Source organism: Entelurus aequoreus, linkage group LG04, assembly GCF_033978785.1.
Source record: "Entelurus aequoreus isolate RoL-2023_Sb linkage group LG04, RoL_Eaeq_v1.1, whole genome shotgun sequence".
NCBI classification, from domain to species: domain Eukaryota; kingdom Metazoa; phylum Chordata; class Actinopteri; order Syngnathiformes; family Syngnathidae; genus Entelurus; species Entelurus aequoreus.
Genome location: NC_084734.1, coordinates 89585584 through 89607655, shown reverse-complemented (window position 1 = coordinate 89607655; position 22072 = coordinate 89585584). Strand labels below are relative to the sequence as shown.

General features: G+C 39.4%; 2 protein-coding genes across 3 annotated transcripts in view; both read right to left on the bottom strand.

Annotated features, from left to right (window-relative positions):
• Positions 1 to 2054: 2054 nt before the first annotated feature.
• Positions 2055 to 12949, bottom strand: si:dkey-74k8.3 (voltage-gated monoatomic cation channel TMEM109). 2 transcript variants are annotated; one of them, XM_062045968.1, is made up of 4 exons: positions 12174 to 12949; positions 11945 to 12004; positions 2619 to 2721; positions 2055 to 2496 (listed from the first exon to the last, which is right to left on the bottom strand). In XM_062045968.1, the coding sequence occupies exons 1-4, from the start codon at positions 12378 to 12380 to the stop codon at positions 2138 to 2140; spliced, it is 729 nt and encodes a 242-aa protein (XP_061901952.1). In that variant the 5' UTR covers positions 12381 to 12949; the 3' UTR covers positions 2055 to 2137. The 2 variants fall into 2 exon arrangements, with proteins under 2 accessions (XP_061901952.1, XP_061901953.1); XM_062045969.1 differs by lacking the exon at positions 11945 to 12004 and having other exon boundaries at positions 12174 to 12944.
• A 604-nt stretch (positions 12950 to 13553) lies between these two features.
• The window catches only part of rnf20 (ring finger protein 20, E3 ubiquitin protein ligase), a 29663-nt gene continuing 21144 nt past the window's right edge, over positions 13554 to 22072 (bottom strand). Inside the window, exons 20-22 of the mRNA XM_062045967.1 lie at positions 20550 to 20690; positions 17277 to 17381; positions 13554 to 14170 (exon numbers count right to left, since the gene is read on the bottom strand). Of these exons, the coding sequence (XP_061901951.1) occupies positions 13994 to 14170; positions 17277 to 17381; positions 20550 to 20690 (423 nt within the window). The 3' untranslated portion in view covers positions 13554 to 13993. The remainder of the gene's footprint in view (positions 14171 to 17276; positions 17382 to 20549; positions 20691 to 22072) is intronic.

Genomic DNA, 22072 nt, shown 5'->3' with positions numbered 1-22072 from the left:
ATAATGTACATTTGTTTCAACTATTAAATGAAGCAAAAATATGACTTATTTTATCTTTGTGAAAATATTGGACACAGTGTGTTGTCAAGCTTATGAGATGCGATGCAAGTGTAAGCCACTGTCACACTATTGTTCTTTTTTATAAATGTCTAATGATAATGTCAATGAGGGATTTTTAATCACTGCTATGTTGAAATTGTAACTAATATTGATACTGTTGTTGATAATATTCATTTTTGTTTGTTGTGTGTGGTGTTTGTGTCTCCTCTCAATTGTTGTGTGTGGTGTTTGTGTCTCCTCTCAATTGTTGTGTGTGTGGTGTTTGTGTCTCCTCTCAATTGTTGTGTGTGGTGTTTGTGTCTCCTCTCAATTGTTGTGTGGTGTTTGTGTCTCCTCTCAATTGTTGTGTGTGGTGTTTGTGTCTCCTCTCAATTGTTGTGTGTGATGTTTGTGTCTCCTCTCAATTGTTGTGTGTGTGGTGTTTGTGTCTCCTCTCAATTGTTGTGTGTGGTGTTTGTGTCTCCTCTCAATTGTTGTGTGTGGTGTTTGTGTCTCCTCTCAATTGTTGTGTGTGGTGTTTGTGTCTCCTCTCAATTGTTGCGTGTGGTGTTTGTGTCTCCTCTCAATTGTTGTGTGTGGTGTTTGTGTCTCCTCTCAATTGTTGTGTGTGGTGTTTGTGTCTCCTCTCAATTGTTGTGTGTGGTGTTTGTGTCTCCTCTCAATTGTTGTGTGTGGTGTTTGTGTCTCCTCTCAATTGTTGTGTGTGGTGTTTGTGTCTCCTCTCTATTGTTGTGTGTGGTGTTTGTGTCTCCTCTCAATTGTTGTGTGTGGTGTTTGTGTCTCCTCTCAATTGTTGTGTGTGGTGTTTGTGTCTCCTCTCAATTGTTGTGTGTGGTGTTTGTGTCTCCTCTCAATTGTTGTGTGTGGTGTTTGTGTCTCCTCTCAATTGTTGTGTGTGGTGTTTGTGTCTCCTCTCAATTGTTGTGTGTGGTGTTTGTGTCTCCTCTCAATTGTTGTGTGTGGTGTTTGTGTCTCCTCTCAATTGTTGTGTGTGGTGTTTGTGTCTCCTCTCTATTGTTGTGTGTGGTGTTTGTGTCTCCTCTCAATTGTTGTGTGTGGTGTTTGTGTCTCCTCTCAATTGTTGTGTGTGGTGTTTGTGTCTCCTCTCAATTGTTGTGTGTGGTGTTTGTGTCTCCTCTCAATTGTTGTGTGTGGTGTTTGTGTCTCCTCTCAATTGTTGTGTGTGGTGTTTGTGTCTCCTCTCAATTGTTGTGTGTGGTGTTTGTGTCTCCTCTCAATTGTTGTGTGTGGTGTTTGTGTCTCCTCTCAATTGTTGTGTGTGGTGTTTGTGTCTCCTCTCAATTGCTCTGTTTATTGCACTTCTGAGTGTTGCTGGGTCGGGTTTGCTTTTGGAATTGGATTGCATTGTTATGGTATTGCGGCGAGCAGACAAAAGCTGTCTTTGATCTTACCAATCAAAAGGCTTGTAAAACTCCACTGTGTAGGATGGGAAACGACATGAAAGTGTCGGTTTCTTTGATCTATTGTGATCCACAGGAAGAGCTTGTCTTGACCCGAGATCTACAAAGCGGAGAGGAAGTAAGACCTGATCCCCTTCCAGGCACCTTTTCTTTGAACTGTTTTGTAACCGAGGGCAACGGCTGTTTACGACCCCCTTCCTTTAGAAACAGCTGTTGCCATGTAATCAGGGAAAGTCCAAACAAAAGAGGCGGCGTGCAACCTTTCGTCAGAGCGTGGGACGACACTGTGCAAGGGTACAGGTCTACGCGTTTCTCCTCATTGAGCCAAATTGAATCCTGTCTCTGTTTAATTCCTTGCTTCTTGTCTGTTTACTAGATGTCATCGGTGTTTGAACCTGACATTTTCTGTCCCACTTTCCACTCCTTGACAAGGGGTGGAAAGGACTTGAGAGGGAACCGGAAGGGAAGTGTGACTGAAGATAGCGGAGAAGATAGAGCTGACAGCAATAAGAAAGGCAGAAAGGTTTAACACGTTCAGTGAGTCCCCACTGACGCAACATGACAGTCACACCATTCTACTTTCTCATTAAAAAGCCATTTTATTACCAATAGTAGTTTGACACCCATACAAACTATCCCCTTTGTCCATCGTTTCCTCAATTGTTACCTTTCTTCTTCTCCACCGCCTTCACTCGGCCCTCCAGGCTCCTCAGGCGATGCTCCAGAACGCCCGTCTGGTCCGAGCCGGAGGTCAGCAGGCTCAACAGGATGTACGCCAGCACCAGGCCGCCCAGGCGCACCGCCGTGGTATCCCCGCTGGCGCTCCTGTCGCTCACGATCATGGCGAAGAGCCACAGCACCACCGCCATCTTCACCAACCAGAAGACCTGCCGCAGAGTGCCGATCACCAGGCGGAGGAGGATGGTCAGCCCCCAGTAGCCCATGAGAGCCAGGACGCCCCACTGGGCCACTGTGATCACACCCTCTGGGGTGAAGCGAGGCAGCGTGAAGGTAGCTGGGATGAGAACAATCAATTACCTTTTTTTTTTAAAAAAGTCGTAGCAGCCTGAGGGAGAAGCACTCCCTCATTTCAGTGCCAACAACTGGGAGTAAACAAGCTTCGCACCAAACACCCACCATCAAATCCTGTGACTCGAAGGATCTCCGTGACGTACACTGCGATGACGTTGAGGCCGCTGGACGCTCCTTCGGCCACGCAGCGGATCACCATTTGCAAAAACTGTTTGGGTGTCCAGAGAAGACAAGTTTTAGCTCGTTGCAACACTTTCTGATCACATTCAGTACACATGAAAACTGATCCTTTACTCTTTTTTTTAAGTCATAGTGTCTTGCATTGACATTATGTACAGTACAGGCCAAAAGTTTGGACACACCTTCTAATTCAATGTGTTTTCTTTATTTTCATGACTTGTAGACATTGACATTGTAGATTGTCAGTGAAGGCATCACAACTATGAATGAACACATGTGGAGTTATGTACTTAACAAAAAAAGGTGAAATAACTGAAAACATGTTTTATATTCTAGCTTCTTCAAAATAGCCACCCTTTGCTCCGATTACTGCTTTGCACACTCTTGGCATTCTCTCCATGAGCTTCAAGCACACCTGTGAAGTGAAAACCATTTCAGGTGATTACCTCTTAAAGCTCATCGAGAGAATGCAAAAAAAGTAATCACAGCAAAGGGTGGCTATTTTGAAGGAACTAGAATATAAAACAGGTTTTCAGTTATTTCCCCTTTTTCGGACTATAAGGCGCACTTAAAATCATTTTTCTTCTTCTCAAAACTCGACAGTGCGCCTTATAACCCGGTGCGCCTAATGTAAGGAATAAGTTTGGTTGCGCTTACCCACCTCGAAGCAATTTTATTTGGTACATGGTGTAATAAGTGTGAACAGCAGATGGCAGTCAAACATAAGAGATAAGTGTAGGCTGCACTGTTTGATGCGCTGCAACATCCGAGTATTATGGTGTGTGTGTATAAGGTAAGACATATTCCCTGGCGTTTTGTTTCGCAATATTACCCAAAAGCAACTTCTCTTACCTTCTGGTACCTGCTGATCTGTACTTGGGATCTGCATAAATCCTGAAAAATTGCGCAAATCCGCTTTTTTGGTCCGTGTAGACGGCATAGTTGATAAGCTTCTTCTTTTTCTCTATCTTCTTAAGTGGAATTCATCCTCCACTGTTGCCATTTCTAATATAAAGTCGTGTAAAGTTCTTACTTATATCTGTCAGTAAACTCGCCATGAAAGCACTAAAACATACCGGTGTAGTGACTTGACATTATTCACTCAAGGAACTTTAGTTATTAGAGTTCCGGTCGGACAGTTTTTCACGGGACACATTTCCGGTGTTGTCGTTTCCAGATGAGGAGATGCTGCTCTGTTATTGATTGAAGTCAAGTGTGAATGTCATTAAAACAGTTAGCGCCATCTTTTGACACTTCTTCCACTCCCGTCCTTGCACGCTACAACAAAGATGACGGGGAGAAGACGCTGCCCAAGGTGAGCCACGTAAATAGGACCGCCCACAAAACGGCGCATCCAGTATTATTTAACTTTAGAAAGTTATATGGTTGAAACCGATGCCAAAAAATATTTAAAAAAAGATGGGAAGTCCTCAGATGCTTATTTTGAAAATGTAATTTTGTTTGAAAATGTAGTTTTGTTTATATATTATATGCAATCTGTTGTTTCCTAATTTGAGTGTACATAAATGAAGGTGTGTGTTGCTGAGTCCAACCTGGACTGTACATAAATGCTTATTTTAAAAATGTAATTTTGCTTACAGATTATATGCAATTTGTTGTGTTCCCTAATTTTGAGTGTACATGAATGAAGATGTGTGTTGCTGAGCCCGACCTGGACCTGGTTTTAAGACCCTTTAAACAATCTAAATTCATTGACAACCTGCTCTGGTGAAGATAAGGTCATTTTAAAAAAAATACAATAGATAAAAAAAAAACATTTTCTTTTTTCTTGAATAACAAAAGAAAGTAAAACAATATAAAAACAGTTACATAGAAACTAGTAATTAATGAAAATGAGTAAAATTAACTGTTAAAGGTTAGTATCATGTGTGCTTCACAGACTGTATGTATCCCTTGCAGACTGTATTGATATATAATGTAGGAAGCAGAATATTAATAACAGAAAGAAACAACCCTTTTGTGTGAATGAGTGTAAATGGGGGAGGGAGGTTTTTTGGGTTGGTGCACTAATTGTAAGTGTATCTTGTGTTTTTTATGTTGATTTAATTAAAAAAACCAAAAAAACGGCGCATCCTGAAATGACTTGTCAGAAAGCGGCTTGAAGATGATGTGTAAAACATCCTCTATGCAACATGTTGACCAAAAGAACCACCATTACATGTTATGTACACCACAAGGAAGCGTTTTACATTTAGAAAAAAAAAAGTCTCCTCTAATGCGCCTTATATATGAAAAAAGATCAAAATAGACCGTTCATCGGCAGTGCGCCTTATAATCCGGAAAATATGGTACATAACTCCATGTGTTCTTTCATAGTTTTGATGCCTTCTTAGACAATGTAAATAGTCATGAAAATAAAGAAAACACATTGAATGAGAAGGTATGTTCACACTTTTGGCCTTTACTGTACATAATAGTGAAGGGAGATAACTTTCTGAACATAATTTAATTGCTGCTGTACTGTGGACTTGAGCAAACAGCTGTGTGTGAGTGGCAACAGCTGCCCTCCTCTATTTGTGTATCACACACACACACACACACACACACACACACACACACACACACACACACACACACACACACACACACACACACACACACACACACACACACACACACACACACACACACACACACACACACACACACACACACGCGCTGAGGAATCGTCCGTCAAGGTCAGGGGAAGCCCTGCAAGTTGCTTATCTGCACCTGTTGCACAAAGTGAGGACTGTTCAGCATGTCAGAGCATGACTCGGGCATCTGTCACCTCACGGTGCTGTCTGTGTACGCCTTAAAATAGGCCTTGTTAGACAATTGATATAGCAATATGCATCCATCCATCTATCTTCTTCCGCTTATCCGAGGTCGGGTCGCGGGGGCAGCAGCCTATAGCAATGTGCATATTAATTAATTTATTAACTGGTGTAATTCTGTGGAAGTGATTGATTGTTCACATTTTGAAGTCATTGTGACAAAATAGTCTGCAGCCAGCCGATGTGTTGTTGATTTAGTCTCAACTAGTAAGAAGAGAAGCTACGGCCAGTTGAGTGACGACTAATGCAAGCACCTCCTCTTGAGAGATTAAAAAAAAAGGTTACAAAAACAAAACTATCTTCTAACGCCATTCACACAAATTGTGCTGCAGTATAAGCCTATTTAATATCTAATAATTAAGTTAAAGGTAAAGTACCCATGATTGTCACACTGTGTCCGCCATGAGATGGGTAGGTTGTGAGTTCAGTTCAGAGTCATACCAAAGACTATAAAAATGGGACCCATTACCTCCCTGCTTGGCACTCAGCATCAAGGGGTTGGAATTGGGGGGTTAAATCATCTCTCAATAGAAATCCAGAATTGACCATATTTGCTTGCAACTTTACACCAGGACAGTCAAAGTCAACACATTAACTCAGGCGAATAATCAGAAAAGATTATCACCATTATGTGAATACGCAAATTAATCGCACAATTTATTGTGACCGCACATGCACCTTTACTGCTGATGCTTAAAGGCCTACTGAAAGCCACTACTAGCGACCACGCAGTCTGATAGTTTATATATCAATGATGACATCTTAACATTGCAACACATGCCAATACGGCCGGGTTAACTTATAAAGTGACATTTTACATTCCCCGGGGAACTTCCGGTTGAAAACGTCTATGTATGATGACGTATGCGCGTGACGTCAATGGTTGAAACGGAAGTATTCGGACACATTGTATCCAATACAAAAAGCTCTGTTTTCATCGCAAAATTCCACAGTATTTTGGACATCTGTGTTGGTGAATCTTATGCAATTTGTTTAATGAACAATGGAGACTGCAAAGAAGAAAGTTGTAGATGGGATCGGTGTATTAGCGGCTGGCTGCAGCAACACAACCTGGAGGACTTTGATTCGGATAGCAGACGTGCTATCCGACGCTAGCCGCCGACCGCATCGGTGATCGGGTGAAGTCATTCGTCGCACCATCGATCGCTGGAACGCAGGTGAGCACGGGTGTTGATGAGCAGATGAGGGCTGGCTGGCGTAGGTGGATAGCTAATGTTTTTAGCATAGCTCCGTGAGGTCCCGTAGCTAAGTTAGCTTCAATGGCGTCGTTAGCAACAGCATTTTTAAGCTTCGCCAGCCTGGAAAGCATTAACCGTGTAGTTACATGTCCATGGTTTAATAGTATTGTTGATTTTCTGTCCATCCTTCCAGTCAGGGGTTTATTTATTTTGTTTCTATATGCAGTTAAGCCCGATGCTATCACGTTAGCTCCGTAGCTAAAGTGCTTCGCCGATGTATTGTCGTGGAGATAAAAGTCACTGTGAATGTCCATTTTGCGTGCTCGACTCTCATTTTCAAGAGGATATAGTATCCCATGTGGTTTAAAATACAAATCCGTGACCCACAATAGAAAAAGGAGAAAGTGTGGAATCCAATGAGCCAGCTTGTACCTAAGTTACGGTCAGAGCGAAAAAAAGACACGTCCTGCACTGCACTCTAGTCCTTCACTCTCACGTTTCTCATCCACAAATCTTTCATCTTCGCTCAAATTAATGGGGTAATCGTCGCTTTCTCGGTCCGAATCGCTCTCGCTGCATTGAAAACAATGGGGAAATGTGAGGAGCCTTTCAACCTGTGACGTCACGCTACTTCCGGTACAGGCAAGGCTTTTTTTTTTAATCAGCGACCAAAAGTTGCAAACTTTATCGTCGATGTTCTCTACTAAATCCTTTCAGCAAAAATATGGCAATATCGCGAAATGATCAAGTATGACACATATTATATAAGACTGTTTGCAAGTTTTGAGCAAATCAACCACGCACATTTAAGTAAAACATTTCAAAAAGGTTCCTGTATGACATTCTGACCATTAAATTGCATTTTTGTCAATTTAGGGCGATAAATCAAAATGTAAAAGCGTGATTAATCTGATTAAAAAATGGCATCGTTTGACCGCGGTACCTAAGCATATACTGTATATGTCTCACACATTTTAAATACTATATATTATCGTGTTCAGCTTTAGTAAGAATCAATAAAAAAGCAGGGCTGCAACTATTAGTTTGTGGAACGCTCTCCCTGACCACCTGAGGGCACCACAGACTGGGGATGCTTTTAAAAAATGCTTAAAAACCATTATTTTTTAAAAAGCCTTTTTTTTTTTTTTTTTAGACATATGCATATCAGTTTTAGCTATTTGGCTGTTCTAGTTTTTATTTTTTTTAATTTTTTATTATCTTTTTATTTTTATACACTGTAGCACTTTGAGGTTGTTTACTCAATGTAAAGTGCTTTTTTTTTTATTTTTACAAATAAAATCTATTATTATTATTATTATTAATTCAATTACAAAAAAGCTTAGATTTTTATTCTGTTTTGATTCATTGTTTAATGAATGTCATTTAAAATGATCAAATCTAGACCCCATGACATAGTTTCCAGACAGCCGCTGTAATAGAGCGCACATGAAAGCGGTGGTGTGTGTGTGTGCCATGATCTGTGTGGGGGTGGACAGCATAGAGTTAAAAAATAAAATAAAATAACGTATTAATGCACACATGTTGAAAGTGCAATTTCATGTGCATTTATTCAAAATATATTAACAAAAGTTATCATTTATTTATTTATATCAAGCAGAAAAAACACGCATCAAAGCTATAAAGCACGATCAAACTAGTAGAGTACATTTATATAGCGCTTTTTTTCCTTCCTAATGACTCCAAGCGCTTTACATAGTGAAAGCCATTACCTACATCTTTAAACTACATTCAAACCAGTGTGGGTGGCACAAGGAGCAGGTGGGTAACGTGTCTTGCCCAAGGACAACAGCTGTGACAAGGATGGCGGAAGCAGGAATCCAAACTAGAACCCTCGAGTTGCTGGCACGGCCGCTCTACCAACCGAGATTACTCGATTACTAAAATAAATCGGTAGCTGCAGCCCTGATAAACATGTATTTTCAGTGATGAACTAGAAAAAAAAAAGAAAAAATCTGTAGTCAAAAGTAAAGGAAGTGGTTTAAGGTCGCCTGTGGAAATTATTAGTCAGGAAGTATGAGAATGAGTCAGTCTGCACAACAAAGTTACAGACAAAAGTAGTAGAACAGGATAAAGTCAGAACACGGGTTTGAAAAGTCACAGAAATGTGAATGCACTGGTCCCATTTCTTGAAATAATAGTCAAGATTCTGATCCTCAATATTGGCAAAAATAAATTACAATTTACCTTCAAAAGATGAGGTGAAACTGAACCATTAAATGGAACAGATTGTTTTCTTACTGGATATACTTTTCAGTTTCTTCTAGTCAGACAAGATTTAGGTATAGTAAATGTTATATACAGTACAGGCCAAAAGTTTGGACACACCTTCTCATTCAATGCGTTTTCTTTATTTTCATGACTATTTACATTGTACATTGTCACCGAAGGCATCAAAACTATGAATGAACACATTTTCCGGATTATGAGGCGCACCGGATTATAAGGCGCACCGCAGATGAACGGTCTATTTTTGATCTTTTTTCATATATAAGGTTATAGGGCGCATTAAAAAGTCATATTATTTTTTTGTAAATGTAAAACACTTCCTTGTGGTCTACATAACATGTAATGGTAGTTCTTTTGATTGAATGAACACCTGGAGTCGTGTACTTATCAAAAAAAAAAAGTGAAATAACTGAAAACATGTTTTATATCCGAGTTCCTTCAAAATAGCCACCCTTTGATTACTTTTCCGCACACTCTTGGCATTCTCTCGATGAGCTTCAAGAGGTAGTCACCTGATATGGCTTTCACTTCACAGGTGTGCTCGAAGCTCATCGAGAGAATGCCAAGAGTGTGCAAAGCAGTGATCACAGCAAAGACTTAGACTTCCTTTTTATTGTCATTCAAATGTGAACTTTACAGTACAGATAAGAATGACATTTTGTTGCATTAGCTCATGGTAGTGTACGATAAAAAATCAATAAGGTGCAGATATAAATAAATAGATTACCGTATTTTTCGGAGTATAAGTCGCACCGGCCGAAAATGCATAATAAAGAAGGAAAAAAACATAAGTCGCACTGGAGTATAAGTCGTCGCATTTTGGGGGGAAATTGATTTGATAAAAGCCAACAGCAAGAATAGACATTTGAAAGGCAATTTAAAATAAAGAATAGTGAACAACAGACTGAATAAGTGTACGTTATATGAGGCATAAATAACCAACTGGTATGTTAACCTCACATATTATGGTAAGAGTCATTCAAATAACTATAACATATAGAACATGCTATACGTTTACCAAACAATCTGTCACTCCTAATCGCTAAATCCCATGAAATCTTATACGTCTAGTCTCTTACGTGAATGACATCAATAATATTATTTGATGTTTTACGCTAATGTGTTAATAATTTCACACAAAAGTCGCTCCCGAGTATAAGTCGCACCCCCGGCCAAACTTTGAAAAAAACTGCGACTTATAGTCCGAAAAATATGGTACTGTACAGATAAATATATTGCACTTTTGCATATGCATCCATGTTTATACAATCTACAATGTAAATAGTCATGAAAATAAAGAATACGCGTTGAATGAGAAGGTGTGTCCAAACGTTTGGCCTCTACTGTACATTTTTATAAAATGTTGTATACTGAACTTCTTCGACCTGACACCCAAGTCCTAACTGGACACATAATCTAATAGAACCGCTAGATTAAAGTTCTATTTCGGTTTCTGATCCAACTATTTCTGCATCCCTTTTGCACTAAACCGGATAGAAGAGTGCAGCAGAATACATGAATACCTCACCTCACATGCATGGAATATTTGTTTTAATCTGAACAAGCTTCTTTCAGGAAGATGCACCACTACTGCAAACAATAACAAACATACTATTGGATGGGACCTAATGTGTCCTGTGCAACTTTGGACTAAAATCAGAGTAAAACAACTTGCACTGAGCCTAGTCTATAAAATCCGCTACACCTCCCTGATACCGAAGTACATGTCAAACTACTTCCTTAACGTAAATGACCGCCATAACCACAACACCAGGGGGAGCTCCACAAACCATGTTAAACCCAGATTCCGATCTAACAAAGGTCTAAACTCATTCTCCTTCTATGCCACATCAATATGGAATGCACTACCAACAGGTGTAAAAGAAAGTGCATCTCTATCCTCCTTCAAAACCGCACTAAAAGAACACCTCCAGGCAACTTCAACCCTTGACTAACACCCTCGCCCCTCCACATCCCACCTCCCCGGATTGTAAATAACCAAATGTATTTGTAATGTATATACTTGTTCTTATGCCACCTGAACTCACTATGTTCTCTGCTCGCTGTACATATCCTACCAAGTCAGACCTACACTGTTTCAATGTCCATTTCTCTGATGATGCAATTGTTGATGACTGAAGTGCTGATATCAACCAAACCCTCCTCATCCCACCCCCCGGATTGTAAATAATTCAATGTACACTACCGTTCAAAAGTTTGGGGTCACCCAAACAATTTAGTGGAATAGCCTTCATTTCTAAGAACAAGAATAGACTGTCGAGTTTCAGATTAAAGTTCTCTTTTTCTGGCCATTTTGAGCGTTTAATTGAGCCCACAAATGTGATGCTCCAGAAACTCAATCTGCTCAAAGGAAGGTCAGTTTTGTAGCTTCTGTAACAAGCTAAACTGTTTTCAGATGTGTGAACATGATTGCACAAGGGTTTTCTAATCATCAATTAGCCTTCTGAGCCAATGAGCAAACACATTGTACCATTAGAACACTGGAGTGATAGTTGCTGGAAATGGGCCTCTATACACCTATGTAGATATTGCACCAAAAAGCAGACATTTGCAGCTAGAATAGTCATTTACCACATTAGCAATGTATAGAGTGTATTTCTGTAAAGTTAAGACTAGTTTAAAGTTATCTTCATTGAAAAGTACAGTGCTTTCCTTCTAAAATAAGGACATTTACATGTGACCCCAAACTTTTGAACGGTAGTGTATATACTCTGATGATTAACTTGTGTGATGACTGTATTATGATAGTATATATTTGTACCATGAATTGATTAACGTGGACCCCGACTTAAACAAGTTGAAAAACTTATTGGGGTGTTACCATTTAGTGGTCAATTGTACTGAATATGTACTGTACTGTGCAATCTACTAATAAAAGCTTCAATCAATCAATCATGTCATGCTACTGGAGGGGCAGGTTAGAAGAAAATCCCAGGAGGTTTCTTACCATGGCCACTGAATAGACGTTCTCCTGCCCGAGCAGTGACTCTAGCAACAAGAGTGCACTCTAGGAGAGCAGAAGAGCGAAGTGACAACAGGCGAGGAAGCCAAAGAGGAGGGGAGCATTAATAGTTGTGAGACAGAGTGAAAGAGGTCCAATTAGTGATTAATTAAGCTTTGGTCAGAGATAATTAGTCGCGTTAGGAAGAGTTCGGAGTAAAACGTGTTTTATTTACCTCAACCGCTGATCGGATGACACCAGTTCCCAGCAGAGACTCCGCGTACTGATGGAGCTCCTGGCTGGTTCCACGGAACAAGCTGCGCAGGGTGACCGTCGGCGGGCTCTCTTTCTCGGTGGCGTGGCGTGCTTGCTCGGCCTCAGCATGGAGCACCGTGGAAGTCAGCAGGAGCAGCAAAATGCTCAAACCGACATTAAAAGCCATCGTTTTGTTCAAGGACGGGATAAGAAATGTGTCTTTAAAACGACAAACGGGGTTAAAAGGGCGGAAATGCGATCGACGGTGTAATTATAAAGTTTGGCAAGGCGGCAATGATCCACTCGTGCTCAGCCAAGGACGCTGCGGTATTAACGCTAGCTATATTTGGCAGCTAACTTTCAGAAGATTTAAACCCAAACAGTCCTCCGGATATCCAACATGCGTCCAGTTGCAAGTTATAATAAAAAACAATTCAGTGCACTAATGTTCCAAAAGCAAGCCTAACAAAATGATGGGTGGGAAAAAACGAAACGTTGTGGCTTTGAGCGGAACACGAGCTGGTGAAGCTTCTTATTTCAGCAACGAGTCATACAAAAGTCACATGCGACAGCCCTTTGTCTCCAAATGTATGTTACGTTCGGATATTTTCTTATTTTTTAAGTAAAATGGCTCGTATCGCTGCTAAAAAAAAAAAAAGATACTCCTTTCCCCGCCGCGTTTGACGACGTATCCTGACGACTAGCAGCATAGACGTGGGGATCTTAAAGCGGCTACGAAGTGCATTCTGGGAAATGTAGTCTTTTACCCCCGTGGCTGTCGCGGCTTCATCGGAAATAATTTAACTGATGAAAACGAGGGCGCAATTTTAGGCTTTAGTCTCTTACGATTTCAGTACAATTTTTCAGCAGTTTTCAGAGAATAATTTAAAAAAAAGAAACAGCAACAAGTAGACAAACATTACTAGGGATGTCCGATAATGGCTATTTGCCGATATCCGATATTGTCCAACTCTTAATTACCGATACCGACATCAACCGATACCGATATTATATACAGTCGTGGAATTAACACATTATGCCTAATTTGGACAACCAGGTATGGTGAAGATAAGGTCTTTTTTAAAAAAATTAATAAAATAAGAAATAAATTAAACACATTTTCTTGAATAAAAAAGAAAGTAAAACAATATCAAAACAGTTACATAGAAACTAGCAATTAATGAAAATGAGTAAAATGAAGTGTTAAAGGTTAGTACTATTAGTGGACCAACAGCACGCACAATCATGTGTGCTTACGGACTGTATCCCTTGCAGACTGTATTGATATATATTGATATATAATGTAGGAACCAGAATATTAATAACAGAAAGAAACAACCCTTTTGTGTGAATGAGTGTAAATGGGGGAGGGAGGTTTTTTGGGTTGGTGCACTAATTGTAAGTGTATCTTGTGTTTTGTATGTTGATTTAATCAAAATAATATAAATTAAAAAAAACCAAAAAAAACCCGATACTGATAATAAAAAAAACTATACCGATAATTTCCAATATTACATTTTAAAGCATTTATCGACATCTCTAAACATTACACATTCACACGTTCATTGCAAGGAAACAGGAATGCTGCTAATCCTTTGTGTGTGACTGCCTTGTTTTAAGGCCACATACAAATTCAGTTAGTAAAAAAAAAAACCCTAAAAGCTAAGTATTAACGCCTTCAGTTCAGTTTGAGGCCGGACAAATACAGTAGAGGCGTTTCAACACAAGAGGAGAACAAGTGCTGCAGGCAGCATCTGCACTATACGGCTTGTCGTCTTCCTGCCTCGCATTAAGTGTGGACTAGCCGATGTAAATGCGATGGAAGTCGTTGGCCCCGAATGCGGCGTTGCACTTGGGGCATTTCCTCTGGCGCGTGTCGTAGCGTGTCTTGACGCACTCGAAGCAGAAGACGTGGAAGCACTTTGTCAGGACGGCGTCCTTCACCCGGGAGTTGCAACAAGGACACGTTAGCCGTGCCTGGGGGGAGGCAGAGAGAGGAGGTTGTTTTGTACTCAGATGAATGGTATTAATGGCTGCACAGAAATATCTAGGACAGCAAGGGAGGTTATGGGATCATACCAAGTGGCATTCAAGCTCAAGCGTCTCAAAGCACGGCACCATTTGACTGTTTAACTTTGGAGTGAAAAGTAAATAGTAGGGTTGTCCCGGTACCAAAATGTATTTTGATACTTTTCGGTACTTTACTTATTAAAGGGGACCACAAAAATGGCATTATTGGCTTTATTTTAACAAAAAATATTACAGTACATTAAACATATGTTTATTATTGCAATATATAAAGGCTCCTAATTTAGCTGCTGATGTAGTGAAGTGAAGTGAATTATATTTATATAGTGCTTTTCTCTAGTGACTCAAAGCGCTTTACATAGTGAAACCCAATATCTAAGTTAGTGTGGGTGGCACTGGGAGCAGGTGGGTAAAGTGTCTTGCCCAAGGACACAACGACGGTGACTAGGATGGCAAAGCTGGGATCGAAACTGGGAACCCTCAAGTTGCTGGCACGGCCACACTACCAACCGAGCTATACCGCCCCGTATGTAGTAACACTTTCCATTCTATTAATCTGTCAAAATTAGTAAGGACAAGCAGTAGAAAAAGAATTATTAATCTACTTTTTCATTTACTGTTAATATCTGCTTACTTTCTCTTTTCACATGTTCTATCTACACTTCTGTTAAAATGTAATAATCACTTTTATTTCTGTTGTTTGATACTTTACATTAGTTTTGGATGATACCACAAATTTGGGTATCGATCCGATACCAAGTAGTTACAGGATCATACAATAGTCATAATTTAAGTCCTCATGTGTCCAGGTTCGTATTAACATAATATACATTTAAAAAAGTAATAATAATTTGGTGATGCTAAAAAAATATCGATGTAATCATAGTAGTATCGACTAGATACGCTCCTGTACTTGGTATCATTACAGTGGATGTTAGGTGTAGATCCACCCATGGCGTTTGTTTACATTGTGACGCCGGTGAGCTACGGTGTGTAGTGAAGCATGTTTAGCTATTCCTCGTCCTGCAGGGATGATACTTGTAAGAAACTCACTTTATTTGTCGCCATGGAGGCGAGGATTAGTGATTTAGAAGTAGCTAAAACACTGCAGACTGCGGATGGACGTTAGCCGCTAGCTAGTTAGCCATGTCTTAAAGCACCTGAGGGTGTTTCAGTGTTATAACTTCAACTTTATCTTTAGTTTTTAGGCCAAAATGCATCCATTCTCCCTTTTCTGTCTACACACTTTGTCTGCTTGTACAAACCCCGTTTCCATATGAGTTGGGAAATTGTGTTAGATGTAAATATAAACGGAATACAATGATTTGCAAATCCTTTTCAACCCATATTCAGTTGAATATGCTACAAAGACAACATATTTGATGTTCAAACTGATAAACTTTTTTTTTTTTGCAAATAATCATTAACTTTAGAATTTGATGGCAGCAACACGTGACAAAGAAGTTGGGAAAGGTGGCAATAAATACTGATAAAGTTGAGGAATGCTCATCAAACACTTATTTGGAACATCCCACAGGTGAACAGGCTAATTGGGAACAGGTGGGTGCCATGATTGGCTATAAAAGTAGATTCCATGAAATGCTCAGTCATTCACAAACAAGGATGGGGCGAGGGTCAACCCTTTGTCAACAAATGCGTGAGCAAATTGTTGAACAGTTTAAGAACAACCTTTCTCAAGCAGCTATTGCAAGGAATTTAGGGATTTCACCATCTACGCTCCGTAATATCATCAAAGGGTTCAGAGAATGTGGAGAAATCACTGCATGTAAGCAGCTAAGCCCGTGACCTTCCATCCCTCAGGCTGTACTGCATCAACAAGCCACATCAGTGTGTAAAGGATATCACCACATGGGCTCAGGAACACTTCAGAAACCCACTGTCAGTAACTACAGTTGGTCGCTACATCTGTAAGTGCAAGTTAAAACTCTCCCATGCAAGGCGAAAACCGTTTATCAACAACACCCAGAAACGCCGTCGGCTTCGCTGGGCCTGAGCTCATCTTAGATGGACTGGGACTTTTAAGTGGAAAAGTGTTCTGACGAGTCCACATTTCAATTGTTTTTGGAAACTGTGGACGTCGTGTCCTCCGGACCAAAGAGGAAAAGAAGCATCCGGATGGTTATAGGTGCAAAGTGTAAAAGGCAGCATGTGTGATGGTATGGGGGTGTATTAGTGGCCAAGACATGGTAACTTACACATCTGTGAAGGCACCATTAATGCTGAAAGGTACATACAACTTTTGGAGCAACATATGTTGCCATCCAAGCAACGTTACCATGGACGCCCCTGCTTATTTCAGCAAGACAATGCCAAGCCACGTGTTACATCAACGTGGCTTCATAGTAAAAGAGTGCGGGTACTAGACTGGCCTGCCTGTAGTCCAGACATTGAAAATGTGTGGCACCTGCAATAGCAGAAGGGAGACCCCCGGACTGTTGAACAACTTAAGCTGTACATCAAGCAAGAATGGGAAAGAATTCCACTTCAAAAATGTGTCTCCTCACTTCCCAAACCTTTACTGAGTGTTGTTAAAAGGAAAGGTCATGTAACACAGTGGAGAACATGCCCTTTCCCAACTACTTTGGCACGTGTTGCAGCCATGAAATTCTAAGTTCATTATTATTTGCAAAAAAAAAAAAAAGTTTATGAGTTTGAACATCAAATATGTTGTCTTTGTAGCATATTCAACTGAATATGGCTTGAAAAGGATTTGCAAATCATTGTATTCCGTTTATATTTACATCTAACACAATTTCCCAACTCATATGGAAACGGGGTTTGTAAGTACTCCGTGATTGTGCGCTGCCGAACATGCTCCTCTGTTCGGAAAACCAGCGATGTCACAATGTGACGACGCGCCTTCATGCCTGTTAAAAAAAAGGGGAGGCGGGGACCGGTACTTTTTAGAGGCGGTATAGTACCGAGTACAATTCATTAGTATCACGGTACTATACTAGTACCGGTATACCGTACCACCCTAGTAAATAGTGAATAAAAATAAAGGATTTGGCAGCTTTGCACCATGTCAACCTACCTTATAGTCACTAATTTCTTCATTTAGGAGGTCGTCGCCGTTGCTAATTTTCTCAGCGGGTTTCTTGGCCTTTTCGATCTTTCGCCTCAGTTTAGAGATGTCCTCCTAAAACAAAATATACAGCAATGTCATAGCTATTCTGTTCACTCAGGCGGTATCCCATTGCCTTTTGATGTCGCTGTTACGGAAATAACATTCTCTACAACACAGGTGTCCAACTCAAAGCCCGGGGGCCAGATGTGGCCCTCCAAAGCCTGCAAATAATATGTATCAATAAAGTACTGTAACTTTTCTTACTAAATGTATTCTTTCTTTCTATTTTGGGAGGAAAACAATATATGTACTCCATGTAATAGCAAATTATGTTAACTTAAATACGGTGTAATTATGCAAAAACATATTTTCAAACATTCAGACCATTTTTTAAATATAAATAAATACTACTAATAATGATTTCAAAGCAAGTTATCCATCAAATTGTGCAATGTAAAAGTAGCAATAGATTTCATGGTCAAATTGTGAAATTCACTGTGGTTTTTACAGCATTTTTCTCTAAATGAAAAAAACAGTACTTTTTTTACTGTAATAAACTGTGGTGCCTTTTTGGCATTTACAGTAATACACCCAAAAATCTACAGTTGTTGATTTGCGGTTAAAAAAAACAAAAACTGGCAGCTCAGGTGCCAAGATTTTACTATAAAATTGCAGTTTTATAAAATTTACAGTAAAAAAATGTAAATTTTACAGTAAAAATCTGCCAACTGAGCTGCCTTTTTTTTTTTTTTTTTACCATAAAAACAGCAGTACTGTTTTTCCATTTACAGTAATATACCCTACATTTTGAGGTGAAATTATTGCAATTTACCATATTTTTTTTACATTTTAGTTTAAAAAACAACAACTAATAAAATGCATAAAAAATGGTGTAATAATAGTATTCACTGTTAGAAGCGGCTCTCTGGGGCCAAGCATGACTGCGATGTGGCCCTCAGTGAAAACGACTTTGACACATCTGCTCTACAAAATAAACTGCATGATATGCTGCATGCCTCGCTGAGTAAAAGAAATAAAGTGTGCACTAATCTGCAGACGAATGGAGGTAAACCAACATGTTGTAATGAGCTTACTTGTGGGGGAAAAAAATCCAGATTTATTTTGCAGGTCAAATCCAAGGCCCAAGAAAACTAAGGCAACGCTAGACAAATCACTTGTGTTGCCATCTATTTGGCCAATAATGACTGAGTTTTAACTTATTTTCAATAATGCTGTGACACTAGGCGGTAGGGCTGGACGATTATAGCAAAAATAATAACCACAAATTATTTTGATTGATATTGTAATCACGATTAATAACACAATTGTTCATTAATTTAAAAACATGAGTATTTATTGTACTACCAGCACTTCACTTTAAATGTATTTAAAAAAAACGGAGATAAATTAGTAACAAATAAGCAAGTAAAAAAATAAGAATCATAGAAACGATTTCAATAATAGCAATATAAAAAACTATAAAATGTAACTTTTACGTTTTGTTTTTAATTCCGTTTTTTTTACCTTCTACACTTATTTTACCACCATAGAGTGCATGCTATTTGCGTCAATTACATTGCGTAGGATTAATTACATTGAATGTAATAAGGTGTTTGTTTAATAAATGCAAAAATTCCCACATTTATTGGTGAAAACAAAATTTTGTTGTACTTGTAAAATGACAAAGATCGATCCAAAACATCTTTGGACAATTTTGACCAGTATTTTAGGTCAAAGCATAAATGTATCAGTAAGTGCTTTAAGTACAAGCGTGTGTAAAGTACTTTTTTGAAACCTTTATTTTGTTAGGCTTAGACAAACAATGATCCACAAGGGAAATTGTTCCACACAGTAGCTCAGTTACAAAAGATTCCCGGACGCGGCACCGCTGCTGCCCACTGCTCCCCTCACCTCCCAGGGGGTGATCAAGGGGATGGGTCAAATGCAGAGGACACATTTCACCACACCTAGTGTGTGTGACAATCATTGGTACTTTAACTTAAATTAACTTAACTAAAAGATGGAAAGGATAATGTACACAAGGGCACAAGAAGAGAGCGAGATAAAAAAAGGTATAAAGTAGACTAAAAATGTAGCATAGTAGCAATACAAAATATAACATATGTAATATTTACATATTATATATACACTATATAATATATACTATATTATTATATTATCGGCCGGTAAATGCTTTAAAATGTAATATCGGAAATTATCTGTATCGGTTTCAACCTCCCGATTTTCCCGGGAGCCTCCCGAATTTCAGTCCGTACAATTGACCACTAAATGGTAACACCCCAATAGGTTTTTCAACTTGTTTAAGTCGGGGTCCACGTTAATCAATTCATGGTAAAGTTACATTGTTTAATGCATCCAGCGGGGCATCACAACAAAATTAGGCATAATAATGTGTTAATTCCACGACTGTATATATCGGTATCGGTTGATATCGGAATTGGTAATTAAGAGTTGGACAATATCGGAATATCGGATATCGGCAAAAAAGCCATTATCGGACATCTCTAATTAAGAGGAATTGTTTTTTTCCAAAATAACTGAGTTAAAGTTGCTAACAAACAGACAAACCAACCCTGGCAAAAACAAAGCGCGCCACGTTCGTCTGGAGCCAAGCCATAACAGATTCCATCAATGCGCTCCGGGCCGAGGGAAAGCAACTACTGCACACCGAAGCTACTTGATAAGCTACCATCCCCCAGAAGAAATTACGCCAGTCAAGCTAAACGTCAATTTGTGAGGTATTTACATCATTGAAAGTTAAAATGTCAGTTAACATTTCTGAGAAACTGCATTTTCCAAACGGATATAAAAATGTCACAATTGTTAGCACTTAAAAACGCTTGTTTGCAGTACTAAATATGATTGGTACATTTTAGCATTACGATTGTGTTCAATTACAGTAAGTGTGTTGATCCTAAACATTCCTGCCACTTAATTTTACACACTATGGCATTTTTAAGTCTTAAAAAGAAAACATTTATCACAATAATATCGTACCGTGAGATTTTGATATTGTTACATCCCCAGTGGATAGTAAATCTATACTGCTATACAAGCTGTACACTGACTTACTTTTGGCCCTTTGAGAGAATACTGATGAAATGTGAGGGTTGGACAATATTTTGTCTCTCTCAGAAAGCCTACCATATCCTTTGCCAGTCTAACCAGGTAATATCTTGTACGCTGGGATTGGAATCCCTTGAGTTTGTGTCGTGCTACCTGTGCTCGTCGGGCGTTGAACGACTCCTTCTCCCTGGAGATGCTGTTCTCCACCACCTCTTCTCTGACCACGACAAGCCTCTGCTGAACCTGCTCCAGCTGAGTTCGCACTTCCTCCGATAACATTGCAGACTCCTGGGCCTGGAGGACAACAACAGGAAAATAAGGGAAGCAAACATGACTGTCAAATCTTCAATGACTTTCTTTTGAAACATTCCTCATGCTTAGGTGGAGGTTTGTGCAGAATAAAAATAAAAACACTGTATACAGTATTTTAGAACATTTGGCATTTATCTCAATAGATTGCAGTGTGCTATATGATAAGCATAGCAATAAAAATGTATAAAAAACATTATACATTGAACTTAGACTTAGGTAAAAAGACACAAAATAGCATTTGGCCTTTAAGTAGTGCAATAAAAATACAAGTAAAATAAATAAAAGTATCCTTCATCCATATTTTTATCAACTATCACAACATTTAGCTTAACTGGATGGCCAAATTTAACATGAAGTAGGACTCCACACACAATAGTCAATATTTACAAAACTGAAAAGTAGTAGTCAAAATTCATGTATTCTCCACTCATTTACACAGAGAAATTTAAAAACATGTTTTTAAGTGCTGCCTCTGGCTAAGCAGGAATGTATGTGTGTAGTGAAACGGAGTTACGATGCATGCCTTCATCATCATTCGTTTATGAGTGCGGTAGAAGCAGCAAATACACGTAGTTCACTTACAGTCTGTAGATGTCACATTGACGTCAAAAATAAATGATAAATGATAAATGGGTTATACTTGTATAGCGCTTTTCTACCTTCAAGGTACTCAAAGCGCTTTGACAGTATTTCCACATTTACCCATTCACACACACATTCACACACTGATGGCGGGAGCTGCCATGCAAGGCGCTAACCAGCAGCCATCAGAGGAAAAGGGTGAAGTGTCTTGCCCAAGGACACAACGGACGTGACTAGGAAGGTAGAAGGTGGGAATTGAACCCCAGTAACCAGCAACACTCCGATTGCTGGCACAGCCACTCTACCAACTTCGCCACGCCGTCCCTCTTTATTGTTCACATATTACGGCGTCGAACAAATCCACACATTTTTGTTTTGGCCCTGCTGGAGAGAATTTTTACTTCCTAAACAATGAAGGAAAAGTATTTGATTGGCTCTACATTGTTGCTAACCCCCAGACCTCACCCTGTCTCATATTTAACGCTATTAAAGAGCTGTGATTGGGTATAATTTCAACTTGTCACACCCATCGACGAAATTAAATATAAATGGATTTTCGTCGATACTGGTTTACTGAAGGCTGATGGGGGGAGGGTACACTAATGCAGTGGTTCTCAACCTTTTTTCAGTGATGTACCCCCTGTGAAAATTGTTTTAATTCAAGTACCCCCTAATCAGAGCAATGCATTTTTGGTTGAAAAAAAGAGATAAAGAAGTAAAATACAGCACTATGTCATCAGTTTCTGATTTATTAAATTGTATAACAGTGCAAAATATTGCTA